This window comes from Martes martes, assembly GCF_963455335.1.
Source record: "Martes martes genome assembly, chromosome: 2".
Classification (NCBI taxonomy): Eukaryota; Metazoa; Chordata; class Mammalia; order Carnivora; family Mustelidae; genus Martes; species Martes martes.
Window position 1 is genome coordinate 159,394,654 of NC_137889.1, and position 13,948 is coordinate 159,408,601.

At 45.2% G+C, this 13,948-nt stretch overlaps 1 protein-coding gene across 1 annotated transcript in view; it reads right to left on the reverse strand.

Moving 5' to 3' along the window:
- SEL1L3 (SEL1L family member 3) overlaps window positions 1–13,948 on the reverse strand; it is a 100,442-nt gene that overhangs the window by 23,155 nt on the left and 63,339 nt on the right. The window contains exons 13-17 of the mRNA XM_080796119.1: window positions 12,841–12,981; window positions 9,191–9,253; window positions 5,334–5,510; window positions 3,050–3,177; window positions 608–691 (exon numbers count right to left, since the gene is read on the reverse strand). Coding sequence (XP_080652245.1) covers window positions 608–691; window positions 3,050–3,177; window positions 5,334–5,510; window positions 9,191–9,253; window positions 12,841–12,981 — 593 coding nt within the window. The remainder of the gene's footprint in view (window positions 1–607; window positions 692–3,049; window positions 3,178–5,333; window positions 5,511–9,190; window positions 9,254–12,840; window positions 12,982–13,948) is intronic.

Genomic DNA, 13,948 nt, shown 5'->3' on the forward strand with positions numbered 1-13,948 from the left:
GCAAACAGGGAGCATCTCCAAGTCCTTAGTGCAGTATCTCATCCCATAGAGTATAGGATGAAATTTGTTAATTCTATCAGAAGAAAGTTAAAATGGAAAATCTGTTTGGCTGTGACACCTGAGGTCTGCTGAGTGAGTTCCAGTAATCCCAGGCTCTTGGCCATGGAAGATGTAGTCACATATCAGTGGAAGGATGTAGCTTGAGCCTTAAACACACTGGTCTCTCTGCTTCCCGTGAACTTTCTGTGCCCTGCCAGGGAGAGGCAGAGGTTCAGCTAAGACCCCTTGTGCTGTCTCCACTCTAAAACCAAAAGGAAGAAGCTTGAAGGGAAGGAAAGTCAACACATGCATGTGTCTCTCAACTTGATGAATGTGGACACTTCCCCTAGAGAACTAATTTTTGTGTATAATTAAACATGGAAATGCTATGTTTTCTAATCAACAGCCAATCAGTCTGTGATACTCTGAATATCATTACTGGGAGGTCGTGATTTCCCTGCAAATTGCTTTTTCGGTTGTATTTTAAGACTCCATCTCCTATGACTACACTGACAAATTGAAAGGTGCGGGCTGAGAAAGTTCACTCTAACGTGGGTCCCCAGCTTACCATGAGCCCTCCAGGTAGGCATTGAGGCCTTTGCGAATGACGTGACCCAAGTAGCCATTTTTCTCAGCTACGTGCTTTGCCCATCTGAAAAGAAAAGGAATGAGAAAATACCCAAACCATGGCAAATTAAATAATTGCTTTTTTCTTCATATGATCTCAATAAATCCCACTTGGGGATTATTTTGCTTGTTAGAATTTTTGCACAGCAACAAACCAGAACTGAATATTAAGAAGGTAAAGAAAGATGCGTTTTGAGAACTTTGCTTTCAGTGTCTTTTCTTATAAGTGCTTAGGAATTATCATGTATGGAAATAAAGACATGAAATGTACCTAATGAAAAATACCTGCCGATACAAAAATAGATCATCTTCACCAAGAGTTAGTACCCTCTCCATTAAAACGTATTTACTGATTTATTTTAAGATTTCTCCATTTTTTTTTCTGTTCTTTAATCTATCCTGGAGAATTTTTACTAATAATGGCCTGTTGTAATCCTTAGACTTACAACCACTAAAAGACTATTATAAGGATATATTACTAGCAAGCTAATGGAAAGGGGATATAAAATTTTTAAAAAAAATACTTGATTAATGTAAAGGAAGAGTAAGAAAAAGGGAAACAAGCACAAAGAATGGATGAGAAAAATAAGGAATAAATAGTAAAATGGCAGATTTAAAACAAAACATTTCTGTAAGTTGCATTAAATGTAAATGGTCTAAATACCCCAATAAAAAACTAAACTTGTCAAACTGAATAAAAAGTACACAAAACCCAATTATTTGCTGCTTAGAAGACACACATTAAAATTAAGAGAAGAAAAGATTAAAAGTAAAGGCTGGAAAAAGATATAACTCTAAAAACAACAACAACAAAAAAAACTCTAACAAGCAAAAAAAAGCAGGCATAGCAAAATTGACCATATCCTGTCATAAAGAAAGCCTCAACAAATTCCAAAGGACTGAAGTAATTCAGAATGCATTCTTTGATTGCAGTGGAATTAAGCTAGAAATCAATAACAAAAGAAAAATTTATGAAACATATGAATGTTCACACCAAACATCCTAACTAATATCGATAAAAAGCTTCAAGTCTGTCTAGGTCAAGTTTTATCAGTAAGTTCAGGTCAGGTTGGATTTTCTCTCAAATGTCTTATGAAATAAAATGGCTTTTGTAAAGCCAGACTACTGGTATGAGGGTGGTCTAAAACGGAGGTCTGGAAAGTCTTGTTTTGTTTTCCTGTAAAAGGCAAGATAATAAATATTTTAAGCCTTGTGAGCCACACAGAGTCTCTATTTGTATTCATCTTAAATGTGTGCACTTGTCTTACAACCCTTTAAAAATGAAAAAAACATAAAAAAATGAGAAAAGCATTCTTAGCTCTTGGGGGTCACACGAAACGGAGGGTGGGCCGCATGTTATTTATGGGCCCTTATTTGTCAACCTCTGTAAAACGTTTTCAGATATGCAATGGCCTCAGAAATGTGCCTCCTGTTCACCATTCTCTAGGAAGCTACTGTAGGATGTGCTCTACAAAAGCATAGGCATAAATCAAGAAAGAAGAAGAAATAGGGTCCAGCAAGGAGAACCCAAAAAGACAGAGATGAAGGGGAAGGAAATCCCCCACAGTGATGACAGGATTAACTTCATCAGGGAAGCTCTGTCCTGAGGGAAAACTCCAGAAGAGATGTCACTGAGATTAAGTTAATCAAATACCTGGTGGGTCTGGACATACTGAGGAGACATTTAGATAACTGTGGGAGAATTTGGAGATTTAAGCACATGAAAAATGATAAGTATGCAGAAAGCTAAGCACCTGAAGAACTATGAAGTATAATTAATACTCCACAGAACACAAAAATCTGTGTAAGAAAGAGAAAGTACTCATAGCCTAGCACATGGGTCAGCTGTGCCTCAGACTCCCATGGTCCTAGTAATGGGCACCCCAATACTAATCTAACCAAAATAATGATATATTTCTGGGGAAATGGGACAAGGCGGAAAGTGTGGATGTGTGGGATAGCAGGTGGTGGCAGAATGAGAGGGAACTACATCTTTATCTGTCACAAAGGGACATCATTAGACAAAGCCTGTAATGAAACTAATAAGAAATAGTATGAGTGTGTCATTGAAAGAGAGAGGCAAACAGTAAAGAAATAATGAAAAGACTGAAAGTGATTTATTCTTGAGAACAAGAAGTAGTTTGGGTGGGGTAGCAGATTTTCTGCTTTTCCCATGTCAAATTATTATTTTTGGGTTTCCATTAAAATGTACTTATTTTCACTTTGTCGAATGAGGAGGCTTTTGAAAGTCTGTGCATGCACAACAGGTAAAAATAAAGGTGAAATTCAAAATTGCAAAACAAAGAACAGGAACTCCATTTCCAGGCACAGTGAATAAAGTACATGGCTTTCCCTTTGTACACAACAGCTGACAGGTTCTTACACGACAGCCTTCTCGGGATCTCTAGGGAATGTCTCCAGGTTTCCTGTGATATAATAGAGAGAACACCACAAGGTTCCTTCGATGTGTCCACCCTGTGCAGCCTTATGGAAATATTCACCGGCTAAAGTCTGTAGAGAGATAAACAGAGTCATCTCCATTGGTGAGGAGTCCTCCTGGCTGAGCTGGTTTCATGGAAGCCAACATGGTGAGACACTCAACCCCTGATATTTTCACCAGCTAATCACTTCTGATATCTTTAGGAAAACCAAGTCAAGCTCCAGGAAGACAGCCCATCACAGAAGCCGACCTCTGGATGTGATAACCTTGACAGTAAGCTATTCTGTCAAGTTTACCAAATAAACAAATAAGACAACACATAGCTACGAATCCCATAACCCCTGTAAACGAAACAGAAGAATGTATCAGAAGTCACGCCGGGTTCACGCCAGGTGAAAATTCAGGCATTGGCTTTTCTAACCTTGCTTAATACCTTTCTTCAAATTCATGCGCCAAGACCGCATCTCCCGTAGGAAGGTGAGAATTAGAATATGACAATAAAAAATCCACACTGGCATATATGTGTGGGTGACCAGATATTAGCAATGCATAAAAATATACAGTCTCTTACGTAGGCAGAGAGAGGTGGAGGGGGAAATAAGACAAATATTTAAAAGGGTGAACGTTCTGCTGGTCACTATTGTTTTTCCAAGGCAGTTAGATGCCATTCGTAAGCCAGGGATTTGGAGTCAAACAGGCTTGGGTCTAAATCCAAGCGCTGCTCCTTCCCAGCTGTGTGACCTTGGGCATGGTAGTTCATCTCTCCAACTGTGAGATTTCTTCAACTGAAAAATGTGGCTTCTGATAGTACCTAGCACGAAAGGCTGTTTCAAGGATTAAATGAGATGGATTCTCGGGGCTTAGCACGGTGCTTCACAAAAATTATCTTCCAGTTTCCTACCCTCAGAAACCTGCCGCTGCCTCAGTCTGGCCCATCCCACAAAATGCCCCCTCCACTCTTCTACCTCGATAAATGCCAAACACTTCAGAGTCACCCTGTCTCCTCCTGTCACACCTCACATCCAATCCATTAGCAAGCCCTGTCACCTTGACCTTCAAAGTACATGCATAATCCAGCCGCACTTCGTCTGCTTCTGGGGTCGCTTATCCTTTCTCACTCGGATTCAATACATTAACCCCCTGCTCTCCTCCTGTCTTCTTTAATCCTAGTCTCTGCTAGGATCTTTTTAAAACACAGCACATCACTGCCCTGTCCAAAGTTGCCCAGTGGTTTCCCATCTTCCTTGGAGCAGCTGAGACTTCACAATGACCAGCACATCTGCCTGCCCAACCTTCTCTCCCCCCCACCTTGCCCCTCCCCTGCTTCCTGCTCCCACTGCTCCAGCTTCCCTTCTATTCCTTGAGCATGCCACTCCTGCTTTCCTCTAGGGCTTTTGCCCTGACTGTTCACTCTTTCTGGAATATTCTTCCCCCAGATATATGTAAGCCTCATGTATCCCTAGTGCCTGGAAGAATGCCTGGCATAGGGTGGGCATTCAGGGAAATCTGTGGCCTGTGATGGTGCAGAAATTATAATTACCATCATCAATAGTATTAGTGGGCTAATAGGCTAACGAGGGGCTAACGAGGGGCTTCCAGCTTCTGCAAGGATCGCAGTCCTGCCTCCACTAAGCATATGACTATGAGTAAGTTACATACATTCTCAGAACCTTGATGTTCGTTCTGTAAAATGGACATAATCATAGCAGCTATTCCAGAAGATAGTTAGAATGACATGGGGTGCATGTCAAGTATTTCTGAGTATCCATCACAGAGGAAGTGCTTAGCAAACACTGAAGATTGTCACTGTTGTTCTCACTATTATTCAGTCTGGTCTCATATCAGACAAACCCATCTAGACCCAGCTCTCTCTGCTCCTAATGAGATCAATCTCTGTACTGCCTCTCACTCACTCTATCTCGTATCATCCTCCCCTTCCTCCCTAGTTCAGGCCTCCCTCCTCCATGAAGCCTTCCTGACTGCTTTTGATCTTCACGGTTTCCCCTGTCCAGAACTGTTTGGGCCATAGCAACGAGCACACATGTGACACTTGGCTAGATGCCATCCTTTGCCATTTGCTATCTGATCTTCCTTACTGGACCCCTGAGTTGCTTGAGGACATGGTCTGTGCCTTGGGTGGCGTTTGCACCACCCACGGGGCCTCATCCAGGCCGGACACACAGCAGACGAGCCAGTGACCAGCTGCACAGCTGGTGTCAAGTCTTACTTGATTCCTTTCAGGAATTCCTGGGAAAATGCCATCCAAATACAGGACTCCAAGGTTGTATGATGCATCTGGATTCCCCATTTCTTCTGCTTTTAACCAGTACTTTGCTGCTTTGGCATAATTTTTCTTGAATTTGTGGTAATACCATCCCAAGCCATTGACTGCCTGATGTAATCCCTAGATTTTAGAACAAGGGAAAAAAATTACGTTTTTGTTTTTGTTTTTGGTTTTTTTGGTTTCTTTCTTTTTTTTAATGAAACCTAAAGAGAATCAATTGTTGGGAAAGCACTCTGCCTGGGTCTGAGCAAAACCCCTCCCTTCTCTTTCTGGGGGCAGATGGCATTGAGGTAAAGCTAAGTGTTAAAAACCACGAGCCTGCTCAGAGCCTCCCCCCAGGGGGGTTTCACCCGGCTGCTGCCGGGATTACTGCTTTCCTGCTCTGCAGTCATGCTGCCCCCAAATCATGGCTCAGCTCCTGAGGGCTCTCCCGCAAAGCCCTCATCTCCAAAAAGTCTCTTATCGTCCTGCAGTATCAACAGTGACCTTGCAACTCATGAGTGCTCACCTGCGAGAGGAGAACTGACAGCCCCTGCCACTGGGACAGTTTTCTAGGTGACCCGCCTGCCCATCTGTTGATTACTCTGCCCCGAACACCAACAAAGGGAAGCGGCTGCAACAGCCTCTTGCAAAGCACAGGGGCTTCGAGGCTACTAAGAGTCCCAGTCCTGACAGGCAGAGTTGGGAGGGTGGGGGTAGTGGGGGCTGAGGCAGAGCTGGAGGGAGGTGGGGATGGGAGGAGGGTTTGTTTTTGTTTTGTTTTTTTAAGATTTCATTTATTTGTCAGAGAGAAAGAGAGAGGGGGAGAGCAAGCAAATGCATAAGTAGGGGGAACCACAAGCTAAGGGAGAAACAGGCTCCCTGCTGAGCAAGGAGCCTGATGTGGGACCCTGGGATCATGACCTGAGCCGAAGGCAGATGCTTAACTGATGGAGCCACCCGGGCGTCTCTGGAAGGAGGGTTTTAAAACTGTGTCTAGACCTGGGGCTGGTACCAAGGAAGTGCTTCATGTGGATGGAGTCTGGAGCCTCCTTGTGATTTCATCCTATCAGGTGCCCGCATGTGCTTTCCCCAGATGCTCCCACGTGCTTCCACAGGGCAGCCCACAGTTTGGTTGTTGAGGGCTCGGAAGCCCCGCAGGGGTGTGAGTGCTGTGGAAGGAGGCTCTGGCCCACAGTGAGATACCTGTGTATAGACCTGGGCGTGCAGGGTTCTCATGCCTCCCTTTCTGCCGGACCCACCAAACCATGAAGAAGCAGGGGGGAAAAGATCCGAGGGTCAAACAGTGCCTTGCACCTGTGAGACTTATTAAATCAGAGTCCAAGTACAGAACCAAATCTCTTTCACCACCTTTCACCAGTGAAGAATGGGTATCCCTTGAGAACAGCTGCCAAGATACCAGGCTGAGACTTTTCAGTCTGCAACAGATCCTAAAAAGCTACGCTTCCTAGATTTCTTCCTAGATTCCAGCTACCAGAAAGACCAGAGGGAAAGAAATGAACAAAGCCCGTTAAAACAGAAGCTCTAGGGCACGTGGGTGGCTTAGTTGGGATAGAGTCCCAAATCGGGCTCCCTGCTCAGTGGCGAGTCTGCGTCTCCCTTTCCGGAGCTCTGTGATCTCTTGCTTTCACTGTGTCTCAAAAAAATAAATAAAGTCTTAAAAAAAAATAAAATAAGATAGAAACTCCATGAGGGCAGGAATCTTTGTTTTGTGTCTCAAGTACCTATATTAGTGCTTGCCACAGAGTAGACATTCAATAAATATTTGATGAATGAATGAAAGCCATCCTTCACATGCAGTGCTAAACAAAACGGAATCCAAATCCTACATCCTGAGGGTGGAGAGTAGGGTTGGGATCTGTAGGCCCCCAAGACAGCTGATTCCCAAGCCAGCAGATGTCGGTCAGGAAGGGTGTCAGTGCTGTGGACCTAGTCATGAGCCTTCTTCCCGGACTGCACGCTGTACAAGGTGCAAGGTGGTCTCCTGGAAAGTCTGGCAGAATGCCTCTCAATCACGTAACAAAGCAGGCTATACTATAAAGTAGCAAGAGCCAGCTTTGGGACAAGCCTATGGAATGTACACATCACAGTGACTTCTGCTGCAAAGCCAGAGGCCACAGGCTTATTCAAATGCACCTGTCATCCCTCAAAACATCTGCCGAACTCCATGAGGAATTGCATCTGGAGCCCCACAAGAAATCCTGTCTTCTCTCTTACCAATCATACTCCACTCTGGACATACACAGCTTGAACACCAGATTTGCTCCCATGTGACTTTTTGCTCATTCCAAAAACCAAACTGCGTGGGACCTTCCCCACAGTGCCTGACAAAGACTAGGGGCCTCAAAATCAATTGCCGGGTGAATGAGTGAGAATCACACTTCACTTTTAAGGACGTGATGACTCCAGGCCATAACGCAGCATTTCCCAATCCTCACCTAAGCTCTGCTAAGAATCCCTTCATCCGGATCCCATCCAGAAGAGACTCTTAATCTCACAAAACAAACTGAAGTTTCCTGGGGGGTTAGAGGGCAGGGAAAGGGGGGTTGGGTTTTGGACACTGGGGAGGGTATGGGCTATGGTGAGTGCTGTGAAAAGTCTAAGCCTGATGATTCACAGACCTATATCTCTGGGCGCAAATAATACATTATATGTTAATTTAAAAAAAAAAGAATCCCTTCCAAACAAAGCACATTAGACATCAGCTCACCACTAAGGATGGCTGAAGAGATGCAAATTTCACACCTGGCATGGCAACCTCATCACAGCCCGTTTTGGGGGCTTTGGGCTAAATGGCCTCAAGGACCACCATTCAACAGCCTCGCTACTTCTGCCCTTTAACTTGTAAGGGGGCAGGAGCTGGTGTGCTCTTCAACGGGCTCCCTTCTCTTGGGTCACGTGCCCTCTTGACCCCACCACGGTGGGTGGAAAACCTCTCGGTTTATTCCGTGCTCCAACCTCCTGTTCTACACACACAAAAAGAGACTCTGAACTTCTCAGGGGAGGATGAGGCGGTGGAAATCAGCTTGAGGAGTCTTTGTTGTTGAGGCAAATATTAGCAGCCTTGGGGAGGGGAGCTTTTTCAAGAGCCAGAAGGGCTATAAAGGACTCCGTCAAGGCTGCAGAATTATAGTAGTTTCTACAAATTTATTTGCAAATCCACACACATGCACCTGTGAGCGTGCTTGCTTGTGTGGGTGTGCACGCCTTGTACGTACGTGTACACATCACCCCCCACCCCCGCAAGCGATATTTAACTTCCATTCTGTAGTGCTATCGTGAAACCGGCTAACTTGACATCTTAGAATAAATAGTGACCAAAACAAAGCAATTTTTAAACCTGGCTGTCAACTTGCTAAACATCCTCATTATTAAAGCACGAGCAGGGCACGGGGATTGGACACGACAGGGTTAACCTTTACAGGAATTAGGCTTTTGGTTTCCCTAATTCAGCTGCGTATCTACATATCCATTCAGTTCCAAGGAGCACCGGCTCCCCTCTGCTTGTTATCAGAGCAGCCTGTGATTATAATTTTAGCCTTCAAACAAAATCGGCCTGCATTCTATTGACTGAAAGGTGAGTTCAGCTTTTGAATTCTGCTGTCCCCATTGTGGTGGGTTTCTGTCTGTGTCCCAGCTCCGAAGTGACTAATCATCGAGATGGCAGTGACCCTCCCACCTCACTCTGTTTTCTAGGGGCCGGGCCACGGGATGGGATGGCCATTTACTCTCGAAGACTTGTGAACGTGTGGGTGTGTGTGGCGCAAATGTTTCCTTCTGACAATATGCAGAAGTGTTACCTTGGAAGCCGCTTTCTTCATCAGCTCCAAAGCAAGCCGTCTGTTCTTTTTCACTCCTTGACCCTAAACAATGATAAACAGCAATGAGCATGAAGAAAATAAACGCAGAGCGCTCTCGGAAACATCCTGGAGGTGTATCAGTGCTCCACATAAAATACTTAAAAAAGAAAACACAAGCCTTCTTCATTAAAAGCCTTATCTTCAAGGTTTCTACATGCAGAGCTCGTCTACCATCCTCCTCCTTATAATCATCACTATGATTTTGCTTATATGTGTGGTTCAGGGCCAGCAGATCTCAGCTTGCCAGCTCAGCGTCCCTACAAACCCCCATCATCACCGAGGGAATGGCGTTCCTGTGGATTTGACAGGAGAAGCCCTGAAGAACAGTGAAATGAGTTTGGTCATCCTGGATGCATTTCCTGCAGATGGCCTCGTTTGCGAGTCTGATGTCACACTTGATCTGCGATGGACAGCCAGAAGTTATTGGGCTGTACTTTGCAGCCTTCCCGGGTCCTCTTCGGAGTCCAGACCAGCTCAGGAGCCAGACGGGAAGGGGATAGGACCCCTTGGCCTCCGCCACCTCAGATGTTGACAGAAATGGACAAGGTTTCTCCTGCCAAAATGAAGCTTTTCCAGCAGAGGTGTTTTGAGCACCGCCACAGAGAGAAATGGCTCTGGGGTTCTTGCTACAAGAGAGGAACTTTGTGGGACCACACTGAGGGGTGAGGAGGATGGCATGGAGGAGCAGCAGGTCTGAGGATAGGGCAAGAGAGGGCCTCATGGTCTCCCTCACCATAGGACTGACAAAGAAGATGGTGGGCAAGGCCAGCTGGATGGAAACCATCGGCGCTACCAAACTCACCAAGCGTCTGTGTTGATAAATACACGGCATGTGCCCCATGGAGTCTTCCTGGCCATAGATGAAACAGTTGATGGTGTAACATGTGATATAATTTTGGAGTGGGGGGGCTTTGCAAGGAACATAGCTTTTAACTCTACCGAAGACGGCACAAGCAAACATCCCTGTGTTCGTTGAAGTGTGCCCAGCACTGTGTTGCTCTATCTAATCCTCACCAGAAGCCTGGGAAGATGCTTCTAGTGTTCCCTTTTGAGCCCTTGCCCAGGGTCTCACAATGAGTGAGACGCAGAGGCAGGATTTGAACCCAAGCAGGCAGGCTCCATGCTCCAAGCTCGTAACTAGCACACTCTCCTTCCTCCCGTGCGTTCCCATTCTGTGCTGAGAACGTGTAATGACTCATAACCTCCTTACAGAAACTGTGCAGGATGTGTTTGTCTCTGTATTTTTCAGGACCCCAAATAAAATTGTGAATCCAACTAAAAGTCAAATTATACATACCAAGATTCTCCTAGCCTTGAAGTTACCTACTTAATGAAACTGATGAGCTGAAGCAAAGTTGGAAGATGAAAATATTTTTTCAGAAATGCAACATTACTTCATTTAATAGAGAGGAAGAGGAAAGCAAAAAAGGACATGGAGGCTACTTGGAATAACTGGATGGGGCCATGGGACAACCTTTTTGGACTTCTGGAAAAGCATCAGAAAGAACAGGATGACAGAATGTTAGAATCTGGTAGAACTCAAGGTTTATGTTCATCAACTTCTTTGCTTTGAAGGAATAAAACAAGGAGGATGACTTTACCCAAAGCCTCACAGTTAGATCTGTGACTAGAATTCAGGTATTCTGATTTCTAGGTGTCAAACATTTTCCAGAATATTTGTTATGGAAACCAAAGTGGGATAATTTCTTGCACAAAGCCTCTGCACTAGGCCCAAATCTGAGTTGTACTGGAAGTTGTTAAGTGATAGAAATGTAGAGTCCTGGTACATAGTAAGTGCTCAGTAATGTCCACTGGGTGAATTCATGGAAAACAGCTGCTACAGTAAATGTCAAAGCGCTATCCTCGTGTCATGCAAGAGGGGATGGCTTGGACTGTCTTGGACAAGCCGTAGTCACCATGGCGCCATCATACGACACACCAAATGCCCGCACAGAGCTCCAGAACACATGGCTGTTCTTCACATTTTGGAAGGTCATCTTCTGCATGGGACTCCTTCACATGGAACACACTTAAAGGGACCTTCTGACCACAGGTAAAATCTCCCCATTACTGAAATACCGATAAGGGGCTTCATCCCCCTGAGGGGTTCTTCGTTAGAATGCAGGAAAACCAAAAATCTTTAAGGTTGGGAAAGCAGACATTGCGTCACCTCCAGAGTCATTTATTACTGTATTTGCCTCTCCCTTGAGATGGTGAGCTCCTGGTGGGCAGAAGTAATGTCTGATTCACGCTGTTATCTTCTCTGGACCTTGACAGGGGCCAGCCTCAGGTCCGGTGGACAGTGCCTCTCTGTGCCTGCCCTCCCCACCACTGCACGAGCCCCTTGAGGTCAGGGACATGGCACACACATCCATCTGTCCCTCCCTCTGGCACAGTGTGTGGCATTTGGTCAGCCCGGAATGGGTGTTTATTGAATAAACACATGGATGCATCAGCATATGGCTAGGAGTCAAACCATTTCTATGTTGACTTGACAACTGAAAAAGGGAAAGTCCAGACCCTAAATTAGGAAACCGTATGGTATGATCCAATAGGTTTTAAGGCGTTAGAGGATTAGGAATGTAGCAAAGCCATGGCTGTGAATCAGTGAGTGGCCACAGCTGTGGTTCTGAAGATGGACCTGTCCACATGACTCCATGCCCTCCTTTGAAGACACTCGCTATCTGAGGGCAGCTGCTTTCTTTGGGCATGACATGGGGCCTAAGGGCTTCCACACCGGGACCAACAGATTTTTGCTTTTCCAAGGCTGGTGAGTTGATGTCTTGTGTTTGGGGGCGAAGAACATAGATTCTGAAGCCATAGTGCTGGGATCCCAGTCCCAGACCTCTAAAACGTACCAATTGTGTGACCTTGAGCAAGTTAAAAATCCTTTCTCTACCTCGATTACTACATATATGTACAAACAGCAATCCTAATGCCGCCCCATGTGTAAATCAGGTAATATGTGCTCAATCAGTGCAAACTAGGAGGATTTCCTATAAGACAGTATTTCACATTTCTTGAAGCCCATTCATTATGTTATCTCATTCAGTCTCTGGTCATCACCATTTCCCCATGAGATCAAGTTAACTCCAAGGTCACCAAGCTGATGACTGTGGAGGAGGGACCTGAATTCCATTCTCTGCCTCCTGGGCTAATGCTCTTTCAACCCATCCCCTGTTTTCCTGTTGGCTTAAAACAAGATCTTTGTTTTTGACCAACCAGACTGTTGGGAGCCAGCCCAAAGGGGCACTTGGGTTAAGCTGTAATTCAATGACAACTCTCAGTACCTCTAGGGGCTGGTTGACCATTTTTTCCAATCCATAAAATAGGGGTGCTTCCTCTAGACAGTTCTTGCAAAAGCAAAGAGAATTCAGGTGCCAAACATAAGACTAATGATTAAAAATGAGACCAGGGAACTGTTTCTGACTCTGCCTTTTCAGCAAATATCCCTTTCCATCAAGAGTGACAGAAGCATATACTGAGTTTCTCCAGTTACAGACTCTTTGTTTGCCTGCATGCCTATGAGAAACTGGTCAGGAAGCCTGATAAGAATTGCGTAATTTCAGCCCAAATTGAGGGACTCTTACCTTGAACAACACAATGGCATAGTCATATATTAACGCAGGGTCCTCAGTCTCCAGGGCGCCTTTGGCATACCACTCGATCGCTGCCTCAGGATTCTTGGCCACACCTTGCTGGCCCCAGAACAGCATCTGGGCCAATCGTTGCTTCAAGACAGTGGCAAATTGAGAATAATTACTTTCCTGTGTAATGCTTAACATAAGGCTTTAAAAGGTGAAAGGACAAACCCAGTTCAAAATGTTTTCATATCAAGAACCAGGAATTAGGCAGATGAGCTCTTCCAACTGGAGGCTAGAGCCCTGAAAGGTGAACTTGTGCAAATACAAGTCCTTAGCCCCAGTGGGAAACAATGCATGTCTGGACGTGAACGTGAATCAGTCTACTGCACCCAGGGCCAGAGTCGGATGGAACTTGGTCAACAATGACTGCCTCCTCTCTTCAAAGCACCTTTCTTTTGGAAGGTACATGCTGTCCCCTTAGCCTCATGAGTGGCCTGGAGGTGTGTGCACATCCGTATCAGAAGGTACTCATCTCCTCCCACCCCAGCATTTGTCCACATGGTTCATTCCACCATGACACTCAAGGCTGGGAGTTCTCTGGGGATCAGAACCTCACGATGTGATTTGTCTGCCTTTCTCCCCTTGGCCCCCACTCAGCAAAGCCTAGTAGAAGGTCGTGGAAGCTACACAACAAAGATTTGCTGAACGAAGACAGGAAAGTTCATACAAGCCCTGGAGCACCTGGGAAATGACTCTGACCAAGGCATTTCCAGAACCAGGCACTGGAATTCCTTCCTGCACTAGAAAGACTGCAGGCTAAGGACAGATGCCCAAGAAGGGAGCCAGAGAAATGTTTGTTAACATTCTGGCCCCATTCTGGACCCTTGTTGTCTTTCTTCCTTTCTGTTTATTCTTTTATTTCCTTTTCTTTCTACCCCCAACTCAAGGACTTACATCTTCCTGCAATGTATCTCCTGACAATGCTAGGAAGATCAGCACAGATAGGTGGGAGACCCATTACTAAAGGGCCTTGAAATGCTTGCTTGCCAATGCACTTGTCTTTTCTGTCTTCTTTCTTTTTCCCATCTCTGGGCTTCTGTCTGCTTAGCAGACC